Source organism: Danio rerio, chromosome 23, assembly GCF_049306965.1.
Source record: "Danio rerio strain Tuebingen ecotype United States chromosome 23, GRCz12tu, whole genome shotgun sequence".
Classification (NCBI taxonomy): domain Eukaryota; kingdom Metazoa; phylum Chordata; class Actinopteri; order Cypriniformes; family Danionidae; genus Danio; species Danio rerio.
In genome coordinates this window covers 9,843,809-9,865,358 of record NC_133198.1, presented here as the reverse complement: position 1 = coordinate 9,865,358, position 21,550 = coordinate 9,843,809, and the positions used below count along the sequence as shown (strand labels likewise).

At 37.6% G+C, this 21,550-nt stretch overlaps 1 protein-coding gene across 4 annotated transcripts in view; it reads left to right on the top strand.

Moving 5' to 3' along the window:
• The window catches only part of lama5 (laminin, alpha 5), a 206,831-nt gene that overhangs the window by 38,865 nt on the left and 146,416 nt on the right, over nt 1-21,550 (top strand). For all 4 annotated transcript variants that reach the window (XM_073938014.1, XM_073938013.1, XM_073938012.1 and 1 more), the window contains 1 exon segment: nt 20,505-20,622. In XM_073938014.1, coding sequence (XP_073794115.1) covers nt 20,505-20,622 — 118 coding nt within the window.

Sequence of the window (21,550 nt, the reverse complement as noted above, 5' to 3'; positions counted from 1 at the left end):
TCACCCTTCATCGGATGCCTAAAGGCTAAAACACACACACTGCTTTTTTTCTGTGAATTGTGTGGACATTCTATAGGTTTCCATTGTTTTTATAATGTACAAACTGTATTATGTTCTCTTTTGCAGTACACTTAACCCTACCCCTTGTGTGCAATTTTCATTCATTCATTTTCCTTTAGCTGAGTCCCTTTATTAATATAGTGGTCGCCCAGCGGAATGAACCGCCAACTTATCCAGCATATATTTTACACAGCAGATTCCCTTCCAGCTGCAAGCCACTACTGGAAATGTGTGCAGTTTTGCAGTTTGGTAATACATTCTGTATTATTTATTAGCCTTTTAAAAAAATGGGGACATTAACAATCTCCTCATTATTCGCCATCTTCTTGCACTTTAAAAAAAAACTGAAATGAGAAAAGTCATGACAAGAAATGTTTTTGTTACTTTAACATATTTTAATATGTTAGTCAGGTTTCAACTGCATTTTACAAAGCTTAACTTCAGTTTGACTGATGTAAGTTGAGATGACCAGAAAAGTTCATTTGCTTCAGTTAAAACATTTAAGGCAGCAACATTTTTTTACAGTGTAATGCCTATGTATTACCTGTGTCATTATACAGACTTTAATTCAATTCAGGCTTATTTGCATAGCTCTTTTCACAATAAATATTGTTTCAAAGCAGCTTTACAAAAGGTGCACATTATTGCATTACAATCATAATCAGAAATGTTAAGCAGTTGTTAATAGGGCGGACATTATATAGACCACAAATCCAGTCAAATCTAGTTTCCGGAGGGCCGCAGCTCTGCACAGTTTAGCCCTAATTATACACACCTTGGTTTAAAGACTCAAACCAACTGAGTCCTTCAGGCAGTGTTGGGCAAGCTACTTGAAAAATGTAGTGAGCTTAGCTATTAGCTACTCTACTTAAATTGTAGCTTAACTACACTAAACGCTAACCCCTGGGAAATGTAGCAAGCTAAGCTAAAAGCTACATGGCAAAAGTAGATTAGCTACATCTAAACTATGTGCAATTTTTAAAAAAAATCAAAGCAACTTAAATCCAAGTCAATCATATCTTAGTGATCAATAAAACTGTCAATGAAACATATGAGGCATAATTCAGTTCAATTAATTGCTGTACTAAACAGAAACAAATGATAGTTTATAACAGATAAAACAAAAAAATCCAATAAAACCAGCTGTTACACATTTAAAAATACTGTAATCATGTGTAGTAAAGGAATATATTTTGACATTATGCATATGCATATTGTATATATATTAACAACTTATACATTACACTACATAATGCAGTATTTTTAGTAGTACTTACTATAAATTATGAAAGTATTTTTGAGCACAGCATTATTGCATCTTAACATGTACTTCTCAAGGTCGAGGAGGACTGCTTCAATAATAACTCCTGTCCCTCTGTTATCTTTCCATCAAGCAAGTTTCTTGTGTTAGCCTAATTTAGTTGGTGACATCACCTACCAGAGGTGGCATTAACGCACCAAAAAGTTTGTTGTCAACCACTGTAACACAGGAAGAAGAAATTGTCATTCTCGCCACCATATGGATTCACTTTCATCGGCTAGACCAGTGGTCACCAAACTTGTTCCTGGAGGGCCGGTGTCCTGCACATTTACAGCAAATTCTTCAGCAGGATAGCCCTTCTTCTCATACGTCAGTCTCCACATCAAAGTTCCTGAAAGCAAAGAAGTTCAAGGTGCTCCAAGATTGGCCAGCCCAGTCTCCAGATATGAGCATTATTGATAAGATAAAGGAGGAGGCATTGAAAATTAATCCAAAGAATCTTAATTAACTCCGGGAGTCATGCATAATATTAATTCTTTATCCACTGCACTATGACTTTCTATTTTATACTGTAAATCGTTTCGGTTTAGTGACAAGACTTTTATCTAAACAAAGTCAGACCTTATTGTCCTAACTAAAAAATTAAAAATCAAGGCATGATCATATTTTATTTTGGTAAAACTAAGCATAATCTAGAGGTCTTTGCCTTTCATATAAGGCACTTTTGATTCCAAATGAACAACTAGAAGTCACGTTATTATGTGTTGTTTCCAAAACCTGGATAGACTTTTGCCAGGTAGTGTAGATTTGTACATTGCGATTTCAATGCTGATACAGTGTATTGTGCAGCCCTAACACACACATGGAGCATTTTTAGGAAATGAAGTGTGCTTAAACATGTCATCTCTGACATCGCTCTGTCTAAAAGTTGAGGACGGATGAACAGCGTGTTTTCTTTCTTTGCTATACATTACTAAAGTCTGCAGGAATGAGGTAATCTCATATGAGCACAAGAGCTCTCTTGTCTTCGAGGGCTTATGTCAGTGTTGATGCCTGTCAGTTGTGCTGTGCTTTCTGAGCATACCCAAACTGAGTCGGTGAAGCACACCTGTTTGTGAATGTGAGAATTTTTATGAGTCGCTTGCACCTCTGGACACTTTTATGGGAAGTGGTTTAGAAGTGTTGGTGCAGTATTTAGGAGCGGACTGTTACATTTGACTCTGTGTGCTTATGGGTCAGTTTAATCGCAGGTACATTTAGATGCTCGTGTCTCAAGATTTTAAAACTTTTGGAGTAAATAAGATTTTTTATACTCACCACGGCTGCTTTATATTCAAAACAAGAAGTTGATTGATGTATTGTTTTTGCAAATTAATTGACAATGATAGTTTATTCCCAGAACTATCGGTTATCGGCATAAATCCCTACCGATAATTTTTCCAGGTTGTGTCTGTTATTGGAATGGATGAGAAGGGTCTGTGTATTTATATTCTGTTTTATTTCTAAATAAAATTTGATATTAAACCAGAGATTTTATTTGAAATCGTTTTAAATTGTTGAACTTTACAAATGTAAGTATTAATATTAAAGGACAATGATTTTTAAATTTTGCAATTGTTCACCTTGTTTGAATTTTTTCTCAATGCATGTCTATATTTTACCTTAATTTAATTAATTTTGTTTTATTCAGATTTTTTTTTTTCAATTCAATATGCATTAAAAAAATATTGGTTGATTAATCGGATATAGGCAAGTATGTTCCTTCCTACACTCTCAGAAATAAAGGTCCAAAATCTGTCACTGGGGTGGTACCTGTCACAATCACCAGCAATCTAATCCCTACAGATCAATGGTTAACTCACAGATCGCTTGAGAACTACAAATCTGCCTGCAAAAGAATTACAATATCCAGTCATGCACTACACACACACAACCGGACTACAAAAACAAGGACTATAAAAACAGCACAAACACACACATTTGTTGCTGAGTCTTGTTTGAACTGTATAGTGATCATTACGACGCATTTTCTTTGTTTTGCTTTGCCGTGTTAGACCCTAGGTTTGTTTTGTTTGTTTGTTCCTGTCTGCTGCCTGCCTTTTTAATATCTGCCTGTTTATTAACCACGACTCTGATTTACCCGTAAACCTCATCACCTTAGAATTATAAGGTTCTATCTGACATTTTTGTCAAAATTGAGTTATTGACATATTCTTATTAAATAACAACTTATTTAGATTATGGGATGTTTTTTTTAATAAGTTGTTTACATTTTAAGACTTTAAAAAAACAAAAAAAAAACAAATGTTACACACATACTGTTTGCTATATGGAATGCAAAAACTTTAAAGCTCAATATCTCAAAATTATTCAGAACGCAGATAGAACCTTACAAATCCAAGGTGACCATCTGTTTGCTCCTGTGTTGACTGTTGCTTGCCTGACCATCCTGCTAATAAACCCTGCGTTTGGATCTGCACTCCCTGTTGTCAGCATCTCGTCTACTTCACATTACAGGTATCTTTTTAAAAGGACACCTTTGTACCATACAGGTTGACATTAATATCTTTAGCGTAAACTTTTTTACCGTTAAGGTGTTGTTGGGTGTACATTTTAGGTATTATTATGTACCTTTAAGGACCTTTTAGAAACACAAATCTACCTTTTAAAAAGGTACCACCCCAGTGACAGATTTTGTACCTTTATTTCTGAGAGAATAGCTATCGGTATATGCAAAATCCACTATCGGTTGACCTTTATAAAAAAAACATTAAGTAATGTGAAATATTATTGCAACTTAAAATTGTTTTTTTTTGCATTTCAATATGTTTTTAAAAAAGACAGAACTTTAAATAGAGCGGCATGTTGGCTCAGGGGTTAGTACTGTCACCTTGCCGCAAGAAGGTTGCTGGTTCGAGTCCTGGGTGGGCCAGTTGGCATTTCTGTGTGGAGTTTGCATGTTCTCCCTGGATTGGCGTGGGATTCCTCCAGGTGCTCTGGTTTCCCCCACAGTCCAAAGACATATGCTATAAGTGAATTGAATAAACTATGTTGTCTGTAGTGTATGAGTTTGAATGTGAGTGTGTATGGGTGTTTCCCAGTACTGGGTTGCAGCTGGAAGGGCATCCGCTGTGGAAAACATATACTGGAATAGTTGAGGGTTCATTCCGCTGTGGCGACCTCTGAAATAGAGACTAAGCCAAAGGAAAATGAATAAATGTTCCACCCTAGTGCTTCGTATCTGCAAAATCCACTATCGGTTGTCCTTTATTAAAAACAAAGTGAGTAATGTGAAATATTATTGCAAATAAAAATAGCTTTCTAAAAAAAGTTTTCTCCAGGTTTCAGAATCACATGATCCTTCAGCAATTACTTTAACATGCTAATTTGCTGCTCAAGACAAAAAAAAAAAAAAAAAAAACGAACAAAAAAAATCTAGCTGAATAAAAAAGAAGTAGAGCATTGTTTATTTAAACAATTTAAATAAATTAAATACTTTTAGTTCATTTAGTTGCAACATAGTGCAACAAGGCTATTTTCACTCAACCATTCCATTGGCTTGCACTATTCTGAAAAACTTCAGTTTATAAGAAAAAATGTCCATTGAATTTGAACAAACTGAGCAATTCTTCAGTATTTTTAAAGTAGTTTATTATAGGGACATAAACAGTGGAATACCAAATTCTACATAGCATTTTTTTTACATATATTTTTAACATAGTTCCCTGATACTAAAATTAGTTCAATAGACTTATATAAAGATTATTTAAAAGCCATTATTTTGTATGTGCTCCACCAAAAAAAGATGAGCAAGTGACAAAGTTAAATCTAAAAATGTTATATTTGCAGTTTTTGGCTGAACTGTACCTTTAACTGCAGCCTTTAAACACTCGGCCAACATTGTTCTCATGTCTTTTTTCTGGCTGTCTGCAGAGCTTCCTATAAGCGTGGCGGAAAGCTATGCAGTTCTTTTCTTTAGTGCTGTATGTTTTGTCATAGTATGGTATTTTGAGTGTAGATTACCAGTGTCTCGTCATGTTCACACTTGCTCAGAGGGCTACAGTAGCCAAATTTCAGCAGTGAGCAAGTGTTCAACAGCAAAGAGTGTCAGGACACATGAATCTTCATTAACCGGTCTTGTACACATAATTAGCTTACTTTATTTTCGTGTCCTCTGTCTGCTGTGTATCACTTGCACTTTGCAAACTCTTATCTTAACTCGTTATTTTGTCTTCTCAAACTGGCATTATTGCCTTGAGGAGCCAATATGTGCTTTAAAAAGCTTTATCTGCACCCGTGTGGTTCTGCACTTCACGTCTTGACTTGTTTTGTTGGGGTCTTCCATGAAGAGAAACCTTGTGCTGTAATCTTGATTTGTATGTGCAAGATATGTTGCCACTTTGTAATTAGTGGTGAATTAGTGTGCTCATAGTTGAGGTTTGGAAGTTTGGGATTTGAGCAATTATTCAACATTTGCCTGTGTTTGAACAAAATGTTTTTTATATGAGTTATGGGGGCATTATGAGCAATTATTCAATATTTTATCTGATTTATATATATATATATATATATATATATATATATATATATATATATATATATATATATATATATATATATGTAAATACACACTCACCGGCCACTTTATTAGGTACAGTTTACTAGTCCCAGTTTAGACCCACTTTTGCCTTCAGAACTGCCTTGATCCTTCGTCGCATAGATTCAAAATATTCCTCAGAGATTTTGGTCTGTATTGTCGTGATAGCATCATGTCCAGGCATGTCCACATCCATGATGTGAATCTCCCATTCCACCACATCCCGCAGATGCTCTATTGGATTGAGGTCTAGTGACTGTGGAGGCCATTTAAGTACAGAGAACTCATGTTCAAGAAACCAGTCTGAGATGATTCACTTTTTATGATTGTGCTATATCCTGCTGAAAGTAGCCCTCAGAAGGTGGACATGGTTAGGAACAAAGCTCTGGCTGTGGTGTTGACACAAGGCTCAATTGGTACTAATGGGCCCAAAGTGGGCCAAAAAAATATACCGCTCACCATTACACCACCACCACCAGCCTGAACTGTTGAAGATTCATGCTTTCATGTTGTTGATGCCAAATTCTGACCCTACCATCCAAACGTCGCAAAAGGAATCGAGACTCATCAGACCAGACAATGTTTTTCCAACCTTCTATTGTCCAATTTTGAGGAGCCTATGCGAATTGGAGAACCATCACAGGGTAAATTTTACCCATAAAAAATCTACGTAACAGACCTTTAAGTAAACAGTTATGTCTCCCAGTCTTTGACTTTTACTATAATTGTCTCATTAACAATTCCTTGATTTAAAGAATTGTTTAGGTAAAAGTAGTTTAAAAGGGAGCAGTTTCACCAATGCGAGTAAAATTTACCCAATAAAATCACATGCAATTTCAGACATGCAGTCTCAGAAACATGCCCTCAATGAAGCTAGTGACATTACTGAGAGGGTAGGGTTAGGGCCTCCTCACACTATGCCATCCGTACCATGCCCAGGCCCGTTTCCCGGATCGTTTGAGAAGTGTGAGTGTGCTAAATCGGGCTTAAGCACAGTTCACTTGGCCGGCCCTTGCCCGGTTGGAAGAGGTGTGCCTGAGCGCGGTTCACTTGGTACGCTTGTGTGTGAGTGCAAAACGCGCCAAAGCCCGAAACTGAAAGCGAGATGTGACTTTTAAGGAGCTGTTTCATATGGATTTATTAATCATTCTTACTGTTCAGTGAACGCAAACTGCCATAGATTATTAAAGACGAGAACTCTTCACAGCACGACAGCTGCGCACCTTCAGCAGACCTCCTCATTCCTGCAGCACGAGAGCTTTATGATTGTTTATGAGCGCCAAAAGTGGCGGATCTGTTCGGCGAAATATCTGACTGCGTGTCACCGCATCCCTAAGAACTGTTTGGCGAAATATTTGACTGCATGTTACTGCTTAGCAAACGACTGAAACGATGTAACTAGAGAAATCTCCACTGTGCTGCTGAGTGAAAGAGCGCTTCTCACTGAACAGCGCAGCAGCGATGACGTAAGCATGCCGAGGCCCGTTTGTGGTGTGAGCACGGGCCGTCGGGGGAGACGGGAGGGGGGACAAGCGTGCTTTGGCCCGGTTCGAGGCAACTGTACCTAGTGTGAGTACGGCCTTAGGTGTACACATTAACAAGTCACATGCAGTCTCAGCCTGCTTGCTTATCGGCTGTTTAATGCCTGTATTTATGTGCTGCTTATGCACTGAATTAGTGGTTATCATAAATAAATAAAGTCATAATGAGCAAAAGAAGGCTATTTGTGGATTATAAATGTAGTTTTTTTTGTTTGTTTATTTTGAGATATGGAGTGATTGTAAGTAAGGCTGTACTCACACTAGGTACAGTTGCCTCGAACTGGGCCAAAGCACGCTTTCAAAATTTTAAGTGTAGAAGCGTCCACATTCAAACCGCTGTTATTGCCCACAGTACATTGCACATTGGACGTGAATTCCATAAGAATACAAATGTGGGTGAAAAGTGTAAACAAACTACAAACATGATGGACTTCCGAGACCAACCGTCAAGTAGAGAGGCTTCGGTAAAGATGTTTGTATGACTGTTCATTAATATCTAGCCCACGGGAAAATATTTAAATCACGTTTTCTGTGTTATATTTCATCTGCAACAACAATACTAAACTAAAATAAAGAAGTGTTTGGACATTAACGTATGAATGCATAATTATCCAAAGACCTGAGGAGAATTCTTTGCATGAAAGACTCATGAATGGCAACAGTCGAAATAACAAGCAGATGGTCACAAGGGAAACAGTAAACAGGGATAACCAAATAAACGAGGCAAGGATCAAAACACGGCAAAATAAGACAAAGGAAAACGTGTTGTAGTGTCACTAAAACAGTAGAAAAGACTCAGCAACATTGTGTGTGTTTGTGCTGTTCTTATAGTCTAAGTAATCAGTCTGTGAGCAGTTTCAGCTGTGAGAGTGTAATCAATCAGTATCTGGAACCGGTTGTGTGTGTGTTGCATGACTGGGTGTTGTAGTCCATAACATAGCGGATTTGTAGTTCATGTGTGTGTATATAACAGCGATCTCTTGTTGTTAGATCGCAAGTGATAGTGACAATATCAAAGCTTTTACTGGGGCACTACTGATTTTTAACTGGGGCATGTTTTTTTTTCTCCATGCAGCCCCCACCAAGATGCGCCCATATTGCCCATACCTAAATCTGCTACTGCTCTGAATGCATACTGTTTTGTGGTGTGATGTGGTGTTTTGGGGACGTTGGGGAGTTATTTTATGACTCCAGTCACTTCTTTATTACCACAGTGGCCTAATGTGTTTTCAATTGTAACTGTGTGGGTTTAATTTACACGGTTTTGGGTATACAGTTTTGGGTATACAATGACCTTTTGTGATTCTAATGTTAACCAGTTAAACTCTGCAGACCTGGGGCCTCATGTATCAATGCTGCGTACGCACAAAAACTTTGCGTACGCCAGGTTTCACGCTCAGAATCGCTCACGTTTGGATTTACTAACAATGAACTGAACGTGGGAATGTGCGCAGCTTCACTGCAGCTTTCTGGCAGGCGTACGCACATTTTTTGTGCGTGTCTGTTTTATTTCCATTGGCGACTCCTAGAGGCAGTTGTGTTAAATTCCTCTCTACAAAGTGTCTGAGCCTTGCAATGGCAGCTGTATGAGACGGGTTCAGCAGGTATATAAGGTTTCCATACCATACATTTGAACAGCTAAACATTAAAGCACAATTTGCAGCAGTCGCCTGTTTTCCCAATGTCATCTGAGCGATCTACCGCACGCACATTGCTATAAAGACACTATCTGAAGATGAATTTGCATGCGTGAATCAGAAATATTTCCATTCAATAAATGTGCAAATAAAATATGATGCTTATTGATATGAACTTATTGATGATGCCTACTTGTCTTTCTCGTGATAAATAGTTGGCAAAATCTGATATGTAGCGGGGGAAAAAAACAAGAAAAAGTTCATTAGACGCTGGATTCGAGCCGAGTTCATGCTCGAACGTATCAATTCATGATCACATTCGTCTTACGAGCGCGCCACTGAGACTGTTAAGCGTCCTGCAACATTTTACAGATATAAACCACACTATTTGTTTTTTTAATGCACTCAGTGCGATATGTTCAGACCCAACTGTGTTGACCGCATCAGCTAAACTCTCCCACTCTATTTTTTTCTTTTGTTGTTAATTCCGAAGAACAAACTTGCAAATAACACCGCTTTTCTCCGGTCTACCTCCGAAAGCAGCACCTCCAATTCACATTCTGTTCAAAGTTTCTCTTTTTGCTTGCTTTTTCCATTGCTTTTTCGTTGGGTTTTTCCATTAGCATAGTCATTAGCATATTCATACGGGGGAGGAGGCAGGGAGGGGTTTTGTGCTCGTGCATGTTGCGCTCAGTTTCACGTTCATTCAGATGTACAAAAGAATATGCATGAGATTCGGCGTACGCAGTGTTTCATACATCTGAAATTGTTTCTGCGTACGCACATTTACAGCTTTGTGCGTACGCAATGTTTTAGTAAGATTTCCACGCAAGTCTTCGTACATGAGGCCCCTGGTACCTGGTCCGTGACGTCATCGACTTTCGCTTTAAGATTTAAATGGCTAGCATTGCACCAGACCCCCTTAAGTGGTTTTGTTTGAAAGTGTAGAATCTATATTTTATGCACATATGCATCACTTTTTTTATTCTACTGTACAAAATTTATTTATACTTCAAGAATTCACACTTAGATATTGCTTGACAGCTGTAAGCAGGTTTAGCATGCTGTCCCGGGAGAGAACCCTGAGCTCGGAGATAGTTGAGCCCAGGGCTCCCGCCAGGTCCATAGAGCATGTGAGGGGAGTACGAGATCAGGTGGTTCTCGAGAGCTCCCCTTTTTGTAAAGGAGAAAAGGAGGAGAAAGGGGTGGATGGGGGGTTTCTTCGGAAAACGAAGATAAGGGAGTAATATCTAGCTAGGCTACTTATAGTGGGTTAGGATAGATCTGATTGGCTAACTAATGAGTGTAGATAGGTGGCCAGCTGCTGTCAATTATATCACGTGCTCCTCTCGAAATTAGTTTAAAAACTTCACTTAAATACACTGGGGAGCTGGGTATTTTACATTGGTTCATTTTCATATTTTTCATATGACACATGTATAAGTTATAGCTCAAATGAAAGCTCTTGCCGGTGCTCATACGGCTCTAGTATTCTTTTTATTGAATTATATTCACATATCAAACAGTTGTTAAATGAATTGTGGTGTTTCTATGGCGCAGAAGTGAAAACAATACATTTTTGATCAAAAAGCAGCCCCAGATAGCACAGACAGCTGTCATCTCTTACCTTATGCTGTGCTCTTCAGGGCCATTCTCCTCTGTTTTTGAGGTGATGTGCATAAGTAATCCTTTTATATGTCTGACGTGATCCAAACACAGTAAAATATGTTTGATCAAACAAAAGAATAGTGAAATATGAAAACAATGATCTGTCCCTGTGGCTTGTATAGCACCCATCAGTTGTAATACAATACCTTTTGCATAAATTATGGTAGAGACATTTTTCTTTTTTCCCTTGATTACAGACATGTGCAGGAATTAATTACAAAAATTCATTACTTACAGAAGAAAAGAAAATTAATTACAGCAAGCTAGACCACACAGAATCTAAAAGGTACACTTTCAAATTTGAGTTTAAAAAAAAAGTGCCTCATTTTTTAAGGTATTTTATTATGACACAGACAACATATACAGTTATTTTAAACACTTTCAATCGTGTTTTATGAAAATTCAAAGGGTTTTCTTTAAAATGATACCAAATTTTTTCATTCACACCTCTGCATGTGAATTTGGGAAGCTTTTAAATTTGGGTAGGCAAAATCTAGAAGGAAATCGCAAAATAACAGCAGAGTTTAACTGGTTAAAAAGGCATTTTACTAACACTACAAAAAAAAAAATAAAATAAAAAAAATACTCAGACAGACATACAGACAAAACACTTAGGGCTATTACCATTCATGTCTGCTATACAAGATGTGAAAAAGGCTTTTGTAATAGTGTTTAAAAGAAAAAAAATGTATCCAGTGTCTCATGTCCTGAGGTTGCATGTACTAGTGCTGTTGTAGTATGTATATTCAGTGGTAGACAGTAAGAAGATCCCCTACTGATTGTGCTGTTTTGTTGTGACTCTGTAGCTGTGAATTAATGGCAGTAAACACAGCTCTCCCAGGCATGTCTGGAATGGGCTGTAAGGGCGGGATCCGTTACCCCCCGATCAGATTCTGTCTCTGTGGGGCAACAGCTGTGTTTGAGCTTTGAACTGGAGAGACCCATCGCAGGTTCAATTCACCCACCCATGAACATACCAGCTAACGATATTAGAGGATTTATGACAAGTGCCCGGACCCCGGGTGTGAGAGGACCCTCGCAGCTGTTACGGCATCCCTCGTTGTCATGGTTATTCCTCCTCCTCCTGCTCTCCTCATAAGCAGACCATTATTCCCAAGTGCGTCTGGAGCCACAAAGTCAGGCAGAGTCTCTTCCTCTCAGTTCCTGCAGAGCAACACTGATGTATTTCCTTATAGACTTACATCATGACAGGATGTGGAATAATGATAAAATATGAGGTGATGTAGGAAAAGGAGGATATGAAGAAGGAGTAACGGAATAAGTTTAAAGCCCATAGGGATTGAGTGGGTTTACAGCCACTACTCAGTACTTTAACATGCACTGTAAGGCTCATGGACACAGTTTCTTGCAAATAAACACCTGCATTTTTTATTAAAAGATGTACAACTTTAAACATCTTTAACTCCTTTAAATCCATTCTGTTGCTGTTTGTGCATGAAAAAACTGTTCACGTTTAAAAAAGCTCAGAACTTTACACCATATATTTTTCGATAAACTACAGAACAAACCATCCTTATACAATAACTTGCCTAATTACCCTAACCTGCCTAGTTGAGCTAATTAACCTAGTTAAGCTTTTAAATGTCACTTTAAGCTGTATAGAAGTGTCTTGAAAAATATATAGTCAAATAGTATGTACTGTCATCATAGCAACGATAAAATAAATCAGTTATTAAAACTATTATGTTTAAAAATGTGTTGAAAAAAATCTTCTGCCGATAAACAGAAATGGGGAAAAAATAAACAGGTGTGCTAATAATTCTGACTTCAACTGTATATGTACATATTTGTAAATTCAATGATTGGAACAATATATGGGATATTCTACTAGAAACGAACATTTTTACTTATAAAAAATGTGACTGGGCCTGACCTTTAAGCTTGTCATTCTCAAAAAAATCCTACAAAAACAAGCATAACATCATACAATTCAATGATAGAACGTGTCTTGGTTGTTGCTAGATCGGATATGGTTGTGGCCAGAAGTTAACAACAGTTATTTATATTATTTATCAAATTTCCCATTTGTTGTATTTTATCAACGCCTATCCTAACCCTAAACCCAAGCATCATAGTACTGTAAAAAATATGAGTCATACGGTGTCATAACACACATTAGGCCGGCCATGGCCACTTAACCGATCTAGACTTTACCACACATCCTTGCTTCTCCATCAAATGATGTCACTTCCTTTGAGTTACTATAGCCTTAAAGATGTATTGCACGCATTTTCTTTTAAATTTTATGCAGATGTGACAGGACTAACAGAAACATAGAGAAGATTATAAAAGTATTTGTATTATATATTTGTATATATTTTTATATATTATTGTATATTGTAGTATATATTTTTACGCAGCGGATGCCCTTCCAGCCGCAACCCATCTCTGGGAAACATCCACACACACACTACGAACAATTTAGCCTACCCAATTCACCTGTACCGCATGTCTTTGGACTGTGGGGGAAACCGTAGCACCCGGAGGAAACCCACATGTACGCAGGGAAAACATGCAAACTCCACACAGAAACGCCAACTGAGCCGAGGTTTGAACCAGCAACCCAGCGACCTTCTTGTTGTGAGGCGACAGCACTACCTACTGCGCCACTGCCTCGCCCTGATGTGAATTATGACAATGTAAACATGCTTATTCCTGAAGTTTTTTTTTTCTAAATAACAGTTTTTAGCATTACCAAACTATTTTAGCTGTAGGTTTATTTAAAGACAAGGACAATGACAAGGTTTGTACATTTTTAAAGGGTTTTAATAACAAAAACAAATTGAGAACCAAATGATTGACATATTTCTTTACAGAGCAACTCACAGAAATCAACCATCAGTCCATTTTAGAACTTTTTAGGAGGAAACACTTTTTATTCATTGGGTTTATGTTTTTATTTCAGGGACAGATAATGTACGCTTACGGTAGAATGCTGCATATACAGTTGAAGTCAGAAGTATTACTATACAGCTTGTGACATTTAAGTGACATTTTAAGGCTTAACTAGGTTAATTAGGTTAATTAGGCAGGTAAGGGTAATTAGGCAAGTTATTGTATAATGATGGTTTGTTCTGTAGAAGACAGAAAAAAATATAGCTTTAAGGGGCTAATAATGTTGACCTTAAATTGTTTATTTAAAAAATAAAAAAACTGCTTTTATTCTAGCCAAAATAAAAGAAATAAGACTTTTATAAAATTGGCCTTTTTCAATATAAATATAACCTATATAAGTTGCAAATCTTATACATGTAAAATTGAAATACAAACTTGAATGTCCTGTATAATTTGCATATTGCCATATATCAGATTTCTATATTTCTACACAAGTTTTTCATACTTTCAACCCATATTTTTGTTCCTTATATTTTTACATTCTTTCCCCTGTTGCAGTTTTTTTTTTTTCCAGTGATTAATGATTGGCCAATAATTCACACTCCCTAAACTACAGGTATCACTGTGGCAACATAGGCATTGCAAAAAGAATTGAACGAAGGAATTTGTGCAATCATTAAGCCCAAGGGAGACTGGGCACAACAGCACTTTTATTGAAGATTTAAACACACTTACCTTACATTACACCCAACCCAACCAAACCAAATAAAACCTTCTTATCCATAAAAGCAACCACCCAGCACTTTCTCAAAACATCTTAGCAATGCCATAGAAACCCCCAGAATATAACAGTGACAAAACATTCTAGTTTACTATAGTAATCATAACATTTTCATAGAAAAGAATGAAAATGTCTATATAAATGTTTATCTTTTAATGTACATTTTATTATAAAAATATGTTATTTTGAATTGTGATGACCACTTACATGTGATTTTGTTGGTCTAAAACTCTATTTTGTCAACTTTAAGTCCAGTAAAACCTATAATCCTTTGGGGTGGGTCCAGATACTTAAATGTAATCCCATCCTCATCTGAAACTTCCTGCCTCTTGGGAGAAAATGCTGCATCTCTCATCATGATTCTAATATATGTGTGAAGTGTAGACATGCACACACACACACACACACACACACACACACACACACACACACACACACACACACACACACACACACACACACACACACACACACACACACACACACTAGTAGTAATGGATCACAAATCTCACGGTTCGTATCACATTATGTTTTTTTTTTTGTCATGGATCGGACCATTTTTCGGATCAGCCAAAAAGGAGAGGAGACAAATGTGATTTGTCGTCCATTTATTACAAAAATAGCACTGCAAGAAACTTCTGGTTTTAAGAAGCAGAACTTAAAACCTGTATTTTACTAAAATATAATGAAGAAACAATCAGCTGAATAAAAATAAATTGTAAAATATCGAGTACTGTGAAAAATTCACTGTAACTACTACTGTTGCTGTTACTGCTAAATATAGAAATCTAACAATATAATTTATACAATCCATATTTACTTTTAGTAGCATTTTCAATCAATGATTCAGTTATACACTCAAATCTCCATGTTTTATTGCTAGTACGTATAGTAGTATGGTAGTATAATTTTTGAAGATTTATTCAGTGGCATGTTTTTGATGGCTGGTTGTTGCCACCGATTGGTTAAATAATGTAATTGCTGCCTACAACTTTCATTTCAAGTTAAATATATGATGGTGATTTTAATCTTTACCATAAACATTAGTGGCTTTTTCTAAACTATAAAGGGTTATCCCAGTAATTCTGTTATTTGACTGTTTAAAGATTAATGATTTTTGCATTTTTCAAACACAGATTTGAATGCAGCGACTCAAGGGATCAGTAAACATATCCAAATCATCATCATTTATAATTTATGTCATGTGGGTGTTGAGATCCCAACCTTTTAATGATTAATCATGCTGCTTACACTAAATGCATTGATGCAGGCTGAACACAAAGTGACAAAAAACACCTTTAATAACCTAAGAAACCCACCACATCCCAAATAACCTACCACAACTTTTTCAGTAATCATTATATTTTACAGGAAAGCCTAAATGCTTTCATACATGTTATTTGAATGAAGCAAGAGGCAATCTTTTTGCTGTTGTTACAAATTTAGGATTAATCTTCAAGTAAATAAAATGTTAATCTACAGGTAACATGTGTTCCGAACCATGGGTTGTGATCTGTAGGAATCACTGATCAACTGTGATCCGATACACCTCTGACACACACTGTATTTTCTATTGCCCTACCCCAACCCTACCCTAATTTTGTATGATTTAGAAGCCTTTTGAAAAATGAGGACTTCAGCAATGTTAAAGGGCCATGAAACCCCCTCGTTTCAGCAGGGTGTTTTCACACCTCTACTTTGGAAAAAGTCAGAAAAGCGGGCGTGACCAGCTCTGTTTAGGGGGGAGTGTCGGAGGAACTAAAGTGGGATGGTGTGGGAGTGTCTATTTGGGCACGCGCGAGTTTCAGTCAAAATACACACACGAGAAAGTGATGGTGTATTTTTTACAGTCATTGTGTTTAACCTACATGGACATCTGTAGTTGAATTTTTTGCCAGATTATTAAATGTTGGACTTTAACTGCAGTTTGACTCTTTCATTCAGGGAATTCATTCATGCCCCTCGCGACAAACGCGATATTTGATTCGAGGATCTGCTCTAAGCGTGTATTTTTCATGCAATGTTTGATACCGCACGGCGAATGAGAGAAAAAAAAGCTCCGCAATTCCCGGAAACTTAGATGCACTTGGCAGGTAGCGTCAGAAAGCCGCGTGTGTTATTCCGGTCACTAAATGCGGTGCTAACAAGTTTGCACTCAGTGCAATAGTTAACTTAATTCGATACGAACAAACTGAATAAACAAAGAGCACTGGTCGCTCACTTACCAAATCTGTAGAGACAGAACAATCACCAGCAACTAGAGCCGCGTCTTTATGAAGAGAAGACTACAAGCAAATCCGGATTTCAGCGTTTGCAGATGAGAACAGCTCTCAGGTAAACAATAATCCTCCTTAGACACGTAAGTTATTGAAATAACGCAAAAACAACCAATATACACTTTTTAGTGAAATATAGATGTCCTAATAGTGTTTTTAGCAGTGTGGGACACATATACCACTGTCAACAGCTCAAAAAATGTGTTTTGGTGTTTCGTGACCCTTTAAAACACACACACACACACACACACACACACACACACACACACACACACACACACACACACACACACACTGCTTGGATTTCTCAGCAGCCTGAAGTTCAGGTTCATTCACACCCCTGTGACCAGTTGCCCGTCTGACGGCTGGAAGAAAGAGCATCTGATCCCCATTTCAAAGAGCCCACCTTTCCACCTCACTACTCGCCTCCACAGATGTGTTTTTGTTCTGCGTATCTGTGAGGAGGCTTGTGTTGACAAAGACCCTGATGTGGCTGAAGTGCTTCTTTGTAGCAAGGGGACTTTTGTGTTGTGTTGCATTGAGGGGTTCTGGAAGTTAGTATATATGGTGGGGGATGGTTTGTGTGTTGTCAGAGCTGAGGGCTTTAGAGAGGAAGTGGATGTTTAAGCATTAAGCTTTCGGATTTTTTAAGGAAGGCACTGCATCCAGATAGATTAGATGAAGAATGTCTGAGAGTTTATAGTAGGATGCTTCCCTATGGATCAGTCTTATACAGTCGTTTGATAGGACTGATTTGCTTCACACATTGTTTTTTTATTTTCTATTATACATTCTCTCTCTTTACAAAACAGAACGGCCATTCCCGTGTGAATGTGGCATAATGTTTTGAGAGCAGTAAAGATAGCAGAAAGAACTCAGCAACACTGCTGTAATTGCTGATTACATAATCTGGATTATGCAGTCAGAATCTAAAAATGAGATACTGGTAATCATTCATTTTCTCTCAGCTTAGTCCCTTTCTTCATCAGGGATTGACACAGTGGAATGAACCGCCAACTTCATTCATTCATTTATTTTCTTTTTAGCTTAGTCCCTTCATTAATCCAGGGTTTGCCACAGCAGAATGAACCGCCAACCTATCCAGCATATATTTTACGCAGCGGATGCCCTTCCAGCTGCAACCCATCTCTGAGAAACATCCACACACACTCATTCACATACACTCATACACTACAAACAATTTAGCCTACCCAATTCACCTCTAACACATGTCTTTGGGCTGTGGGGGAAACCGGAGCACCCAAAGGAAACCCACGCAAATGCAGGGAGAACATGCAAACTCCACAGAGAAACGCCAACTGACCCAGCCAAGGCTCGAACCAGCGACCTTCTTGCAGTAAGGCGACAGCACTACCTACTGCATTGCGTCGCCTAACCGCCAACTTATCCAGCATATGTTTTACACAGTGATTGACCTAACATTCACACACATACACACTTCAACCAATAGGCTATATGCACAGCTTATGTTTTTCAACCAATAATGAACCTCCAGTGAGAGCTTTTTTGTGATTATTTTGAGTTTCATAAGGTTTCTTTTACAGCATCGATTTTGTAATGTAATTGCAATACATTCATTTAAATAGACTTAAGCATTGATTTAGTTGTTCAAGTGTAAAAAAGACGAAAGACCATTTAAACGCAGGCGCCGTCATTAGCAGCAGGCGAGTGCAGAAACTCCATTGAAAAAACGAGTCAAATGAATTTCCATATTTTAAAAACATGGTGCATTGCTTCTTGTTTGGTCTGATACCCCCTTTATATCATATATGTGCATATACCCCATTTAGTTATTTACCTATAGCGCTTGTCTTTGGACTTGTGTGGGAAACCGGAGCAGCCGGAGGAAATCTAAGCGAACATGGGGAACACATGCAAACTCCACACAGAAATGCCAACTGATCCAGCCAGGACTCGAACCAGCAACCTTCTTGCTGTAAGGTGACAGTGCTAAAGTGCTAACCACTGAACCACTGAGACGCCACTGTATTAAATTTAATAATAATAATAATAATAATAATAATAATAATAATAATAATAATAATAATAATAATAATAATAATAATAATAATAATAATAATAAATAATGTGGGGCGAAGCAGTGGTGCAGTAGGTAGTGCTGTCGCCTCACAGCAAGAAGGTCGCTGGGTCGCTGGTTCGATCCTCGGCTCTGTTGGCGTTTCTGTGTGGAGTTTGCATGTTCTCCCTGCGTTCACGTGGGTTTCCTCCGGCTGCTCCTGTTTTCCCCACAGTCCAAAGACATGTGTATCAGGTGAATTGGGTAAGCTAAATTTCCGTAGAGTATGTGTGTGAATGAGTGTGTATGAATGTTTTCCAGAGATGGGTTGCAGCTGGAAAGGCATCCGCTGCGTAGAACCTGTGCTGGATAAGTTGGCGAATCATTTCACTATGGCGACCCCAGATTAATAAATGGACTAAGCCCAAAAGAAAATTAATGAAAAAATGTATTAAAATATTTTGAGTCTTGATGATGTAGCTGTCTTCAGATTTACAACTAATTAGTTATTTCTGCGAACTAGACTCATTGTTATAACCAGCCTTGGGCACGTTCCTTTAAAATAGTAATTAGTTATAGTTACTAGTTACTTTTCACAAATACAGTTATATATTTATAAATGTAATTAGCAGGGAAAGTAACTTTTCACTTACTTTAAAAGAAATCTAATGTCAAATGACTATAAAATAAATCGAAAACATTGTAGACTAATCTAATGCACACTATTTTAATGTTGTTGTGGGAAAATGTGAGACAACCATCAAACTCAACATATCAGAATCAGAATCAGAAAGAGCTTTATTGCTAGGTGTGAGGGGTCCAGAGTGATGTTGGCAGCCCTTCTGCTTGCTCTGGATAAGTACAGTTCTTGGAGAGTAGGGTGGGTTGTACCGATGATCAGCTCTGCAGTCCGAACTATTCAATGTAGTCTTCGTAGGTCGGATTTGGTAGCTGAGCTAAACCAGACTTAGCTACAAATTTTGTGGTGGCATGTGACAACACGAGGTTCTTCATTGGATTAGAATTACTTGTCACCGACGTAGAGACTTCTTTTTTCCTGGGCTTAAGTTGCACGATTCATAAATATCTTGCCTTTCACCTCAACAAGGAAAAAATAGTTCTTATATTTTCAGTTTGCAAATGCTAACTTTGAATTTGTTGGATTTGCCATTGTTCTGATTCCTGGTCGTTGGTGTGTTTCACTGACTTGTGTGCTTGTGTGTAAACACCCACACTAGTCTGCATTTGATTAGTAGTCAATGGAAATTTACTCGCCATTCATCACATTCTCAGTTACACACCGTTCACAGACCAATCATCCTCACTGGTTGGTTATGTGTTCCTCCCCAATATTTACTCACCCTCAAGTGGTTCCAGACCTTTATGATTGTCTTTATTCTGTTTAACATAAAATATTTGGTATTTTGAAGAAAGCTGGGAACTTGTAAACATTGACTTCATTGGGTGGTTACAGGTTTTCAGCTTTTTCCAGAATATCTTCTTTTTTTTGTTTAACAGACCAAAAAATAGTCAAACATGTTTGTGACGAGTTAAAGGTTTTGAAATATTGAGTTGTAAATCTCTTTAAATATTTAGTATTTTTAGAGTTAGTTTATTAACTTCAAGCTTGGCAGCTTATAAGTTATGATCAACCAGCATGGGATTTTTGTTGGCCATTGTAGATTACGGATAGATGGTTGATGGCTAATATACAGTATTTGACATGCAAATAAGAAATGATTCATGTTATGAACCTTTATTTATAATTATTTGTTTTTGTTCTTTACAGCTTTTCCATGTTGCATATGTGCTTATCAAGTTTGCCAACTCGCCCCGACCAGACCTGTGGGTGCTCGAGCGCTCCATTGACTTTGGCAAAACATACCAGCCATGGCAGTTCTTCGCCTGTGAGTAAAATCTAAAATCAATTACTTCTGTGTTATTATCTTATGTCTTATCTTTATTTTCATTTTTCATCAAACTGTAAATAGCTTCATGAGCATTGTGAGGCGTTCAGTGATTGGGAGAATTGCATTTTGGGAATAAAAGTGTGGGTTACGTGATAAAGGTCAGGTTTTGGAGTCCTCCGGCGTCAGCGTTTGCAAACACACATATCTTGTTTTGTTTGTAACTGAAGGCCGTCAGTACTGTAGGTGGCAACACAATCCTGACAACAGTGATTACAATCCTTGGGTGGCATTTGAAGGTTTGGCATTATCAGCATAATGAAATGTAATATTCAGTTGTTTTGCTCACAAACTCACAATTCATCAGCCTACAATTTTCTTCATGACTCTGCACACAACAAAGCAGAACAATGGAGAAAGAAAGCCTTGTGTTGTCATGACTTTACAAGTAGCAGATTGTATTCAAGGTGTCTATGGAGTCTTAACATTATTAAAAGTTGGTGAAGCAATTTAGAGAAATGTAAAGTGCTTAAAAGTATTAAAAAGTCTGTTTTGTGTAAAAAGGTATTTTGTGTAATTTTTAAACATGCAATGTATAGTTGTATGCTTAAGTTTGACTGAGTTTAATTATGTAGTTTATGAAATGGATAAAGTCCTGCTAGATTTGAGGTTATGGTTTCTGTTTATTGCAGTAACTAAAGCAACAATGTTATTCCTGCTCATAGATCATTTTCATTAGATGTCGCCTATGCGGTTGTCAACAGAGCCGCCATTTTAGTACAGGGTAGCACTCCTTTGAAATAAATGCTGGACCAAGGTGCAGTGCAGGACTGGCCATCCAGAGCCAGAGATATAAACACACACACACACACACACACACTCACACACACACACACACACACACACACACACACACACACACACACAC